Source organism: Aptenodytes forsteri, unplaced genomic scaffold (assembly GCF_000699145.1).
Source record: "Aptenodytes forsteri isolate BGI_AS27 unplaced genomic scaffold, ASM69914v1 Scaffold284, whole genome shotgun sequence".
NCBI lineage: Eukaryota > Metazoa > Chordata > Aves > Sphenisciformes > Spheniscidae > Aptenodytes > Aptenodytes forsteri.
Genome location: NW_008794445.1, coordinates 5,599,870 through 5,612,172, shown reverse-complemented (window position 1 = coordinate 5,612,172; position 12,303 = coordinate 5,599,870). Strand labels below are relative to the sequence as shown.

Below are 12,303 nucleotides of genomic sequence, written 5' to 3'. Positions count from 1 at the left end.
CACCCCAGGGGGGTGGGATGGGGAGGCCAGGGCCGGGGGCGCTGGTGGGGCTGGCGTGTTTCTCCCCCATCACGGAAAATTGCTTCCTCCCTGCCAAACCCGCTTCCTGGAGATAAGCCCTCGATCAGGGGGTGGTTTGGGGGAGTGAATTTGATGCACAGAGGGAGGGCAAATAAAATGATGACCCTGTGACATAGCTCTTTGTGCCCCGTGGCGGCATGGGGGGCAAGGAGGTGCTCACCATCCACATCTCCTGCCCCCCTGCCCCCTCCTGCTGCAGGTGCAAGGGCAGCCACCCACCCCTGGCACAGGCAGAGCCCAGCTGAGAGACCCTGGCACCTCTCGGCGTGGCATGATTCCTCCTTCGCTTCCTGCAGCCATCTCTCTCTCTGGCAGGGGGTCCTTAGCTCTGCCTCTGCCCCTCTCCCTGCTGCTTTGTGGGTGCTGCTAGGCCTCAGAGGTGCAGGTGATGCACGGCTGCGGGTTGGGGCTGCAGGAAAGGAAGAAAAATGTGGCGGGGCAGAGCACAAATCACCCAAATTTCGCCTTGCATAGAGCATTTATAGGGTTAATTTTCTCATTTTTAATGAGGCTTGTGGCCTGAGGCCATGGGGGTCTCCATCTTAGCCCAGCCCTTGGCTGGGGCAGTGATACAGGAGCCTAGGGACCCGGACGGTTGGGTACTGACATGCTCACTCTGGGGAAGCTTTGGTGCCTGAGCCCAATAGCATATCTCAGCTTGCAGAGGGGAGCAGTCGCAGAGCTGGAGCGAGTAGAGGCAGGGACAGCTGACGTGAGCTTTCCTCTTGGTCACCTCCTGCCTGGGAATTTGGCAGGAAGGCAGGGTCAGGTCCACAACTTGGGGAGAAATGCCAGAATTGGGTCTGATCGGTGCCATCCTGAGACACATGTGAGCCAGGGGTTGTTCAGCCCAGACAGCCTGGCTGGTGCTGTTCCACAGCGGGCTCTTGCTGTTGGCACAGCAGGCTGCCTGCCCACCTCTCTGGGAGGTTTTCAGAACCTAAAAGCATCCCCACCTCAAGTGAGCTGCCCACACGGGCTGGCAGGGAGTCTCTGCGGCATGTGTGATGCAAAGGAAAGGTCTGAGGGATGGGGAACAACCAGCTGGTCCAGCCCTGACTCTCTGCCTTTTCTCTGTGCGTGGCCAGAGATCTCTCTCTCCATTGCCTGGGTCTCTCCCTCTCCTGTGATAAACCACAACCTCCCCCGTGGAGGACGGGGGCAGGCAGGCAGCTCTGTTCTGTTGTTGTAGTGGTGGCAGATGCAGCCTAGTATCGCGAGAGAGCTCAGGAGAGTGGAAATGACTCAGATCTCCAGCTGGAGCCCAAGTGGAAGGCAAGACCTGGCGGTGGCTGCCATGGCTCATCACGTCCTCTTCCTGTGCCGAGTGTGGGATGGCACTGAGGGGATCGCGAGGCTTTGTAAGGTGTCTTTGCTGGGGCTGCGGAGCAGTGGGGCATGAGCAATCATTGCTTTCTTGAGGGAGCTTCTGGTTTCCTTCCTCATGAGGACAAGCTCAAGGGCCTTTCCTATGGTACGTAGGTCCTTCACACTCCTAGGGCTGGGCATGAACTCAGCCAAGGATATTCAGCTGCTGGGACCTGCTTTCTTTCCTGTCCATTTGAGTTGGGATCCCCTTTTATTTCCCAGCTGCTCACTCTGCACTAGTTCCTGACTCACCACAAAATATCGTTGCAAAATAGTCTTGCATCAGGGCCATTGCCCATTAGCATGCTGGACTGAGTCTTCTTGTTCCTGTGCTGCTCGGTCCTACTCTGTCCCTTTGTAACATGCCAATATACCCCTCCTTGATTTTTTTTTCCACTGGAATTGCACTGGGAGGTCTGCATATTACTCATTGCTGCCTGATTCCGCTTGCTGATTCACACTGAACAGTTGCATATATTTTTTTTGTATGTCCTTTCTGTTTTAATGAATGAGAAAACTACCCCGGTAGCTCCCAATTTAACTTTTGGGAGCAGGGGCAAATGTTAAGGCCACAGCTGCAAAGAGGGATAAAGGGCTTGCTGGGGAAATTGCAAATAAGCAGGCAAAAGGGGAATTTTTAGCAGGGACAGCCTCTGAGAAGGAGTTAATGTAAGGATAAGCTGAAGTGAACTGAATGATCTGTGTAACTTGACCAAATCTCCTTGCTGCCAAATGCCAAGGAATGGCTTGGCCATTTACGACAACCATCACTGCACCAGGGCACTGCTCTGGTTTTCAGCCTTTCTCTGAAGAGTGAGAAGGTGGCTAGGACCGTGTGGCTGGCTCCGCAAGGCAGGCAGCTGACTAAGGGGGACATGGCACAGCACTGCTCACCTCTCCTGCCTTTGTCTCCTGTTTCCCATTCCCTGCCCTCTGCCTGGCTGCCCATCAGTTGATCTCTCCCTGCTCTGGCTCCCATTTGGGATGCCACTCAAGCAGCTTTGCTGCCCTCCTGCATTCAGTGGCGCGTGTCCCAGCCGTGCTGGCTGTGTGGCTGCAGGCTCCAGCCGTCCTGCCTCTCCTTTCCGAGAAGCCCCACTGATGCAGCAGAGGTATGCAGGGCTGCTCTGCAGCTGGGCTGGATGCGGTCACCATTGCGCTTCCTTCCTCAGTGGGAAGGAGACCTGATAGGTGCATGAAGTGAGCTGTTCCTGGGAGCAAGCACTGGGAATACCAGCAGATAGACTGTAGCGGGTGTGTTTCCTTGAGGGCTTTAGATGACTTGCTAATACAAGATAGTTGCTGTCAGGTGTTTGATCTTTGTATGAAATGCTGCCTGACCATGGCTTTTAACCTGTTATGAGAGGGTGAATGAAACCTCTGGCCTTGGCTTTATTCATGTTTGTGTGTGGCAGTGGCTCTTTGTGCAAGATAGCTGGCGAGTGCTGAAACCTTGTATGGTGGCATGTAATTGCAGGGTTGCCGGCCAGCAACCGCGCTGCAGAGTGGCTGTAAATCACTCCGATTTCAGCCTCCGCTCCCGCACCTCCTCCCCGGGAGGGAAGAATGGTGTAGGTCTGCATGTGCACGTGGTGCCTGCAGGGAGAGGAGCGGGGGCAGAGGGGGATTGTGTTTGAGCCAGAATATCAGCACGGCAGTGTTAGGATTGCAGCCCATCACCATCGCCATTTGCCTGTAACAATCCTGCTGTGTTAGACGCTGGGCAGGTGCCTGCCTGGGGGACTGAACCACGCTGTGCCCAGACCAAGTGCCCCCAGAGACGCTACCCCCCTGCGGAGAAATCCCGTTGACTGGCCTCTCCTCTGTTACCCAGACCAAGTGACCATGACTGAGAACACCCAAGAACCTCATGTGGAAGAAGATGATGATGAGCTGGATGGGAAACTCAACTACAAACCTCCTCCCCAGAAAACACTGCAGGAGCTGCAAGAGTTGGACAAGGATGATGAAAGCCTCGCTAAATACAAGAAGTCCCTGCTGGGAGATGGACCTGTGGTAGTAGGTAGGCTGGGGCACACTGATAGGAAGGGACTGGGGAGATGCATCACAACAGTGTGCTGTGGGGATGGGGCAAGGTGGCCTCAAAGAAGAGGGAGCTTGTTTGACCAGGCACATACACCGCTTCTGCTGGAGGACTGGGGATGGGCAGGTGGAGAGATGCATGTAAAGAAAGCAGGGAAGATGCTCTGAGCATTAGGTGTAAGATTACTAGGGAGTGCTGGCATCAGAAAGGGACTTGTGGTGGGAGGTGTGTGGGCCTTGGAGGACTCCTGAGGGGTTAGAAAAATAAGGGGACCAACCTATGCTGAAAGGGGGCCTTGCTGCTCAGAATGATCTTAAGAGGGGAGTCTCCTGTAGCAGAAAGACCTCCTCTAAGTATTGGGATGGAGGCTGGAGGGATCCATGTTGAAGGACTGGGGTAGATGCGTGGTCCTATTGTACTAAGAGAAGCCTGCTGTTATTGGGTGTTTCATGAAGTGCAGTTTCTGTGTGGGAAAGCAACCCTGTTTCTTCACTGTTGTTCCCCTCCCCCTGCATTTAATTTTGCAAGCTGACAGCTTTCCCCTGACTTTCCTACCTGCAGACCCAACAGCTCCCAATGTGGTGGTCACCCGACTTACCCTGGTATGTGACTCTGCTCCAGGACCGATCACTATGGACCTTACAGGTAGGCACAGACTCTGTCCTTGGGCACGAAGGGGAACAAGCAAAGGCCCTGGCATGCTTCAAATTGTAAGGGAGTTTGTCCTTGGGATGCTGCAGTGGGTTTTAGAGGAACTCTGAGGGCATCTTAGCCTTGTTTCTTATTTTAAGGTATACACATATGAAAAAGAAAAGGAGATGTAATTGAGGAGAGTGTCAAGGGTCTAGGAGCTCCTGGGTTTCTCCTGCCTTCTTTTATTTCCTTCCAATGAGACCTCACAAGCACAAGGGATGTGCATGCATTTGGGTAACGAGCTTTTTTGAAACTTCAGAATCAAGCAATACTGCAGTTCCGGCTCCTGGGCACATGGGGAGAGAACCAGGCTTCACCTTATATGGGCTTTTCTGCAGAGAGAGGAAGCTGGGCCCGGAGGAGCAGAGAGGCTTCCTGTTCAACCGAAACCATGCAGAGCCCTGCAGAGCCCAGGCAGCCTCGCAAGCTGGGCAGGAGCTGCGAAACATGGTCTGCTCACCCCAGCCTGGGGCTGGGCATGGATGAAGCGTGCGCATGCTCCTGCAGATGCCCAACAATGAGCCTGCACATAAATATCTTTGTGTATATGTGCCCAGACCTGTGTTTGTTTAGTCATTATCTTCATAGATGTAGATGCAGACATCTGCAGACGTCTGCAGACGTATGCCCAGGCGTTTCTGTGTATGTGCTCTCACAGTGCAATTGCTTGTATAGACCTCCGTATACTCATTTTGCAGGTGTGCCATCTTTTGAAGGGATGCTCACCTCTGACACAAATCCCAGCCCCATCCCACCGCGTGTGGTCTCTTCTCGCTGTGACACCTCTGGCTAATGGCTTGATCCTCTCTTTACAGGTGACCTTGAAGCACTCAAGAAAGAGACCTTCGTATTAAAGGAAGGAGTGGAATACAGAGTTAAGATCCACTTCAGAGTGAGTTGTTTTCCTTCCTGTTGCTTCTCATCAGTTGCTGAGGCCAGTCACCAGCAGTCTATCAGATAACTAGAGCCGGGCAGCATGCCTGCCCGAAAGCTGGGCCCTTGTAAAGCTCCCCTAGCTTCAGGTGTCGTTCTACCCAACAAGAGACCAGATCTTTCCAGGGAATTGCTTCTGCTTGCTCGCCCCTTGGAAGAAGTTGCTTTCTGTCCACCCACAATGGTGAACAACAGGTGATTTGGAAGCCAGATGGGTAGTTTTGGCTGAGTTTGGCTTGGCTTTTCAGCCACCAGAAAATCTTTAATTCACACAAAATGGGAATGGAGAGGGAGGAGAAGAGATAATGGCTTTCCATAAAGTACTGGTTCAGTCTGCATTGCTGGGCTTCATGTATGCATAAAAAAGATCTAATGCTGTAGAATTTGGCTGAAGATACGTGAGTTCTTCTGGGTCACGATATACCCAAATGGGCTCATTTCTCCCCCTCTCCCATTAACCAGTACGTCAGCCATTTCTTCTGTTTCCAGCTGAAAATGAAACTCAACCACACTACAGTGTGGCATCCAGCACTGAAGTGATCATCTCCACACATTTGCTGTAGACAAAGCTGGCTTTGGCAGAGAAGGCAAAAAGGGAAGGAGGATAGTTTTCCTGAAACGAAGGAGGGAAAGTGTTAATGTTGTGGGTTCTGTAGGAAAGATTTCCCTTCTCTGAGGCTTACTTGCTGTCTCAGAAATGACTGTCCCCAGAGACACCTCCAGCTCTCCTTTGTGCTATGAAATATTTCCATCTGTATGAGAGCCCTGTTGACAGGAGACGCCTGGAGCCAGACAAGTTAGTCTAACTCCCTCCCTCAGTCCCAAGGCTGGTAAGAGCTGGCACCATGTGAATTCTCCCCGGGGACGTAAAAGGATCTGCCCGTCTTGTTTCCAGATTGAGTTGTGCCACGGGAAGGCAGTGTATGCTGGAGGGGGACAGCAAAGGATACATCCAAGCTATCCATGGGAGATTTGAGGAAAGATAATCAACGAAACTGTGTCCCTCTGTCTCTTGAGGACACACTTGCCAGCTCCCCACTGAGCTTAGAGTACAGCTGGGAGTGCTCAGTTAATCTTGCCCACCCATTTGTGCTGGAGGGATGACTCTAGTCACCCATGTCTGGTTTTCAATGGGGAAATTATTAACTGGGAACTCTGTGCTTCACTTTTCTTTGTCCTCATCAGCCTGTCCTGGGAAGCTGACTGATGGCTCCAGTTAGCCTCAAAGTCAGGGAAAGGATGGGGAAGGGCAGGAGATGCACAGAGGATGCTGTAGGTCTCCAGGTGCCTATGGAGAAGTCATGTTAGGACTTTCTACAATGTGTCCTGTGCTGAGTGCTTGAGAGCAGTGGTGTAGGGAGCCAAGATGGGTATGTCTCTAAGGAGAGAAAAACAGCAGATACAGAACCAAAAGCCTTCCTGTGGCGCTTACTTCTGGTCACTTCTTGCAGGTAAACAGGGACATCGTGTCGGGACTGAAATATGTGCAGCACACCTACCGGACAGGGGTGAAGGGTGAGTAAAAGCCCTTTGTGCCCTGCACACCAGTGCTTCTACCCCCATGTTCCCTCTGTTCAAAGAAGTGTTCCTGCAGCTCTGGGCTGGGACAGAGCCTCCCTTGGACCTGAGGCTCCTCCCTGTGCTGCCACGCAGGAGGCGAGACTTCTCAGCAGGGTGCATTAACCTGCACTCTGCATCACCCAGGCCAACTGTTTCCTGTGCCTGTGTGAACTCATTACGAGCCAGCTCTGGTATCTGTATGCTACATCACTGTCTGCAGCAGCAAAATCCCCAGAGACACTGCTTAGACAGTGCTTGCCACAGATTTCCTCTCCATACAGAGCTCTTCACCTCCCCTCCCCACCCCCTGTAGAGTGGCTCAGCCTGTGCGGAGCTTCCCACCCCCTGAAAGCTCTTCCAGATGCACTTGGTAAAATTCAGAGCTGCTCTACAAAGCTTCCCACTGTGTGCAGAGCCCAGTGTTTGCCCATGGCCTCTCCTCTTTGTGCAGTGTTCCCCTGCCTGGACAAGGCAGAGGAAGGCCCCATTTTGCACACACACATCCCACGTGTGCATTTTTGCATGCAACCACCTCTAAGGCTTCAGTGTCTCGTTCAGCACACATAAGTGGTGTCTTCTCACCAGAAAAGAGAAGTAGCAGGTGATCAAGAGAGATCTTGAGCCGTGCGCTGGGTGTACCCACTCCCTTGCAGCAGCACATACATGTAAGAGGGTATAGACTGAGTTGCCTGTCCATCTGCCTGTCGATCTATTTATCCTTCCAGCTGTCCTTGTGCTTCAGCAACCCACTTTTTCCACTGATTCTGTTCCCCTTGCTGACATGGACTGTCCCTTTCTCTCCCCACTATCTCCTTTCTGTCTGTGATCTGTGCCCATGCTCATGGCTTCTTCTCTCCTTTATCGTTCCCCACCTGAGGGGCTCATCCCTTGTGGATTGTTTTCTCCTAGTGGACAAAGCCACATTCATGGTTGGCAGCTACGGGCCACGGCCAGAGGAGTACGAGTTCCTGACGCCTATTGAGGAGGCTCCTAAGGGTATGCTGGCTCGAGGCACCTATCACAACAAGTCCTTCTTCACGGATGATGACAAGCATGACCATCTCACCTGGGAGTGGAACCTGTCCATCAAGAAGGAATGGACAGAATGAGTTCACCCAGTTTGCCTTCCCCCTTCCCATCCCTTTGCATCCTGCACCAGTCTCCAGGTGGGCCATGCCCACCACGCTGCTTCTTCCTGCCACTGCGGCCGGCCACAGCCCTGGCAGCCCTTCCCGTGGGAGCCGGGGCTCTGTGCCAGCCTCGGTCGATGCACAGGCCTGCAGGCGGCCTTTGCTGCTGCTTCTGATACACTGAAAATAACCCACCCGTTCTCACCACTGCCCCATCATGACACATAATGGGTTAAATTGGGAAGCATCTCCCTCCCTCTCTCCCAGTACTTCCTCCTGCTGCCTCCATCTCTCCTGTATCAACTCCGGTCCGGAAGTGCCTTTTCTAGGAAACAAGATCACCTGGCAGGGCGGACTGGTCCCTGGAAAATCCCCGAGTTACACTTGCCATGTGCTCTGACTCATTGTAAATGGTCACTTACCTCCCGTGATGGTCTCCTGGTCTGTATCTGGTGCCCTACCCTGTTAAAATCCATCCTTGTGCAGGCAAAACCAGTCAGGGGGAATGCAGCTAGATGCTGTAACAAGACTTCAGTGTCCCAAGAATAAAACCACTTTCTTTCTTCTTTTCTGCATGAGTGTCACATTCTTTTCTGGAGTATGGCTTTGGATTATGTTTTTCAGTGAGGTGGATGTGGAGAATGCATTATAGGAAGGCTTAAGAGCATGTTTCAGAAGGGAAATAGCCCTCCTCCTTCAAAACATCAGCCTAACTATAGGCAAATTATTTCAGACCTGCTTCCTTCAGGGGTTTCATGAATCCCTCTTTGAAGCCCAGTCTGGCCTGTGATGGGGGTAGACTCCAGGGATACACAGTCCCACGTCTCATCCCGGGTGGCAACTGAATGAGCCCAGGGAGCTATAACATGGCCACCTCATGTTTAACGCTTACCATGGCAGCTGTTCCCCACAGCCAGAGCCAATTCAAGAGCTGTGTCCCAGTGGCTACCCTGCTGGCCAAGCACAAGGGAACATCAGCCTCTCTGGGACCCAGCACTTGGAGAAGTGCCGTGGCTCCTTCTGCATGGAGGGATGTTCTTACCCAGCTGGGGTGCCTGGCCACACAGGTGCAGGGTAACCAAGATGTCCAGCACTGTGGGTGAGGACGTGCTGGTGGCAGTGTTGGTGAGGCTCTCCAAGGCTGGTGCCTGCACAGCAGGCAGTGGCTCTCTCCTGGCCAGGCGATTATCTCAGGAGCTGAAGGCTTCGCCCTGGGCCAGCTGCTCCCTTCCCACTGTCCCGGTAGTGACTGCGGGCCCCTGCAGCAGCTGACGTGTCTCTTGCCGAGGAGCAGACAGGAGCAGGGCGGCATGGTGAGGAGAGGGCAAGCTGGCACCATGGGCACCTCCGTCTTCCCGTGCCTCTTCATTATTCTGCTCACTGGGGGCTCCCTGGCAGGGTGTGCTGGAGACGGTGGCTCTGCATCCCACAGTAAGTGAGCTTTCCTCCTGGCTCAGGGAAAAAGATGGGTCTGCTCTGGGGAGTCCTCCTTATGCTGGGTCTCCTTACCCAGAGTGTGCTGTGCAAGCATGTTGACCTTGCAGGAGAGGTGTGTGGGTGGGCATGTCAGGGGTGGGATGCTTGCGTGCATGTTGGGGGATCCTCTTTGAGCTGCTCTTTGTGTACCCTCTGTCGACCCTGACCTCTCCTCTCCAGGCACAGCCAGCACTGCAGAGAAACCTATCCTGTTGAACAACATCACGGACGCCGAAGCCTTCATCAGCAGTGCGGAGGTGGTGGTCGTTGGATTCTTCCAGGTGTGTTCATAGCACCTCCACTCTGCCACCCATGAGCCCTATCCTGCCCTGACAGGAAAGTGGGTCTGGATGTGGTACAAACACCTTCCCAAGGCAGCTGCTGCCCTGAAAGGTGCGGGGTCTGTGACAGGCATGTGGAGGGATTAGGTGATAGGCCCCAAGGAGAATGCAGGGAATTCGGTCTGTATGTAGAAAGGGAGATGGAGCAGGGGAGGAGGGTGAAGGAGGTCATAGGAGTCCTGGAGCAGGAGAGAGGGAAATACTGCAGGGGAAGCAAAACAGGAACGTGGGTGGCAGAGAAACACTGTTGGCGAGGGGTGAGTGGGAACATCAGTTGTTTGCTTTAGTCAGCAAAGACAGAGCAAGGCACTGCCTGTGTGATGGAGCCAAGGAAGCCAGGTCTCAGGGAGCAGCGCTGGTGCAGGTCCTCTGAAGTCCAAGAGCGTTTGGGCTCAAGCTGCAGCCTCCTCCCAGGGAGGGTGTAGGCATGGTCTCTCTGTCTCACTGCTTTGTTCCCCAGAGTTGATACCCTTGGGATCTCTGCTCTCTGTGTCTAAACTCAACTGAAATGAGTCAAAGGTGTTAGAGTGACTGATGGGTATGTGCCCCTTGCCCCCAAAATGGCATGAATATTTTTCCTTAGGAAACAAGAAAAAAATATTTATTGAGTTATAGCACCATAAAACAGAGGCCTCTTTGACAGGATCCTCATTACTTTTAAGGTCCCCAAGTTGCACCTTTTTCCTCCTTTTCCTTGAGCTCTGTCCTGGGCTTCTGCTGCCCATACACTGCCTCATGGCTTCTGTCAGAGAAGACTTCAGCCTTTCAAAAAGAACTCCTTTCCGCAAGCTCCTTCCTCCTCCTGCCCTGTGCCTGGGACCGCAGGGCAGCCTAGGGAGGGCATCATGCCCTTGGTATAGGACAACGGCATCTCGCAGCCCACCACAGAGTGAGGACTGATGGTGCTGCCTGTGCAGTGCAGGCAGCAACAAGTGTCTGAGTGCTGGAGGCTTATGCCCCGGGGGCCTTGCTAAGCACTGATCACAGAGCACCAGCTGCCTTGCCTTCAACGCCTGCAGGCATTCAGAGCTCCTCAGGGGTTGCTCTTGCAGCGCTACAGTCCTGCAAACCAAGGAAGGCAATCTGCACACGCAGAATGAAAGTGCTCAGACGCCTCCTTCCCCCAGGGCAGCTGGCTGGGGTTGTGGCAGGGCTGTACCCGGGGTGCAGAGCCTCGTGCTGAGCTGTGGCAGGGACCATAGCTTCTTGCTGGGCGAAGCAACGCAGAGGCATAACTGCTGGTGTCTTGTGCCACTGTGGCCTCCCTCCCGCTGCAGGATTTCATTCATCAGAGTCGACAGGAGGCTGCTCCCATGCGACACGTGGGGTCCCAAGGCAGGGAGGGATGGCTGTGCTGTCCTGCAGCGCGGGGACAGCCCCAGCTGCCAGAAGCGTGGGGCAGCAGCCAGCAACGTGTCGGGCATTCAATGCCTGAAGCATGACAGGGCTGCATTTAAACAGTAGATAAAGACATAAGTGTGCCATGAGGGCTTGTCTTTGCCCTCTTCCTGAGAGTATGTATATTCATCCAAATAATGTCCATGTTCTCCGTTCACCATAAATTATTTCTCTGCTGCATCCTTTCAATTCACTGCAGAACGCAGCTTGCCAAGCTCCCCATATAATGAGCACGGCCTCCCTGACTGGGAACAGCATGCCATGATGGAAAAACAGCACACTGCTCCAGAAACCCGCATGTGTGCGAGAAAGGGCCATGCCTGGCCTGATTAAACCCCAGCTTTCCCAGGAATGCTCCAAAACTCAGTGAGGTTCTTCCCACCCCAGGCTTTAGCACTCTCACCAGAGCCATGTCGATGCGCTGGCATTTCCAAAACAGGTCACGAGAGTTGTTTTTCTTTTGAATGAAGAAGGAATTTTGTTTTCCATTCTTGCTGGGCTCACAAACAGCTGAGCTGACTGTTCAAACCAGAAAGAAAAACAAACCAATTTCCAAGCAGTGACTGTGTCTTGAGAATTTAAATCCAGTAAGTAGAAGTATCAAAAGCACATCACTCAAAAGAAAAGTTGGGAATGGGAATAGCAAGAGAGGCTTTAATATGGGTTAAGGCTGTAGCTAATGCTCTCACTGCAAAAAAGAGAATGGACCTCAAATTACTGAGAAACTGCACATTTCTACCCTTTGATGTATCTGCATTAGCTACTTTTTAAAGGATATGTTTAAGACACCTTTTTAAACCAGGATACTGCTAATGCAAGGTGTTTAAAAATTGTAAACCCCTCACTCCAGAATCAAGGTTATCTTAAAAATTTTGGTTTTATATATTTATTATACACACACACATATATGTGTATATATGTGTGTGTATATATATGTATATATATTTAAGCGTGCTACATCCAGATTCTGGGTTTCTCCCCTCCCTTTTAAGAGCTTCAGGGCTTCGCATCATCACCGTGTTACCTGTTAGCGTGGGAATAAGAAGTGAGGTTTAAGAGAAATGGAAGGTGAGACTCCCAGAGTGCCGCAGCTACGTGCTAGCTGTGGCTTTCAGACCGACAGCGCGCTTGGCATCGCCGCCTGGTGACTTCCCCGATTTTGGGAGGAGAGGTGGTCGGCGGGGCGAGGCGGGGGGATCTCTGCAGCATCCCGGCCACGCAGGCAAGGTGACAACGGGAGAGAAAGACGCTTACCTCGGCCCCCCCCGGCCCCGCGGCC

At 52.9% G+C, this 12,303-nt stretch overlaps 2 protein-coding genes across 2 annotated transcripts in view; both read left to right on the top strand.

Moving 5' to 3' along the window:
* The first annotated feature begins 3,283 nt into the window (after positions 1-3,283).
* ARHGDIB (Rho GDP dissociation inhibitor beta) lies at positions 3,284-8,375 on the top strand. The gene is made up of 5 exons (XM_009290078.1): positions 3,284-3,472; positions 4,055-4,138; positions 5,002-5,078; positions 6,571-6,634; positions 7,589-8,375. The coding sequence occupies exons 1-5, from the start codon at positions 3,295-3,297 to the stop codon at positions 7,786-7,788; spliced, it is 603 nt and encodes a 200-aa protein (XP_009288353.1). The 5' UTR covers positions 3,284-3,294; the 3' UTR covers positions 7,789-8,375.
* A 771-nt stretch (positions 8,376-9,146) lies between these two features.
* Positions 9,147-12,303, top strand: part of ERP27 (endoplasmic reticulum protein 27) — an 18,529-nt gene continuing 15,372 nt past the window's right edge. Inside the window, exons 1-3 of the mRNA XM_009290146.2 lie at positions 9,147-9,240; positions 9,466-9,566; positions 9,622-9,625. Coding sequence (XP_009288421.2) covers positions 9,147-9,240; positions 9,466-9,566; positions 9,622-9,625 — 199 coding nt within the window. The remainder of the gene's footprint in view (positions 9,241-9,465; positions 9,567-9,621; positions 9,626-12,303) is intronic.

Excerpts from the sequence above, each read along its gene's own strand:
- ARHGDIB (XM_009290078.1), top strand. The coding sequence starts at position 3,295 with ATGACTGAGAACACCCAAGAACCTCATGTGGAAGAAGATGATGATGAG. Across the intron at positions 3,473-4,054 it reads AGATGGACCTGTGGTAGTAG|ACCCAACAGCTCCCAATGTG; the intron begins GTAGGCTGGGGC and ends TCCTACCTGCAG. Across the intron at positions 4,139-5,001 it reads GATCACTATGGACCTTACAG|GTGACCTTGAAGCACTCAAG; the intron begins GTAGGCACAGAC and ends CTCTCTTTACAG.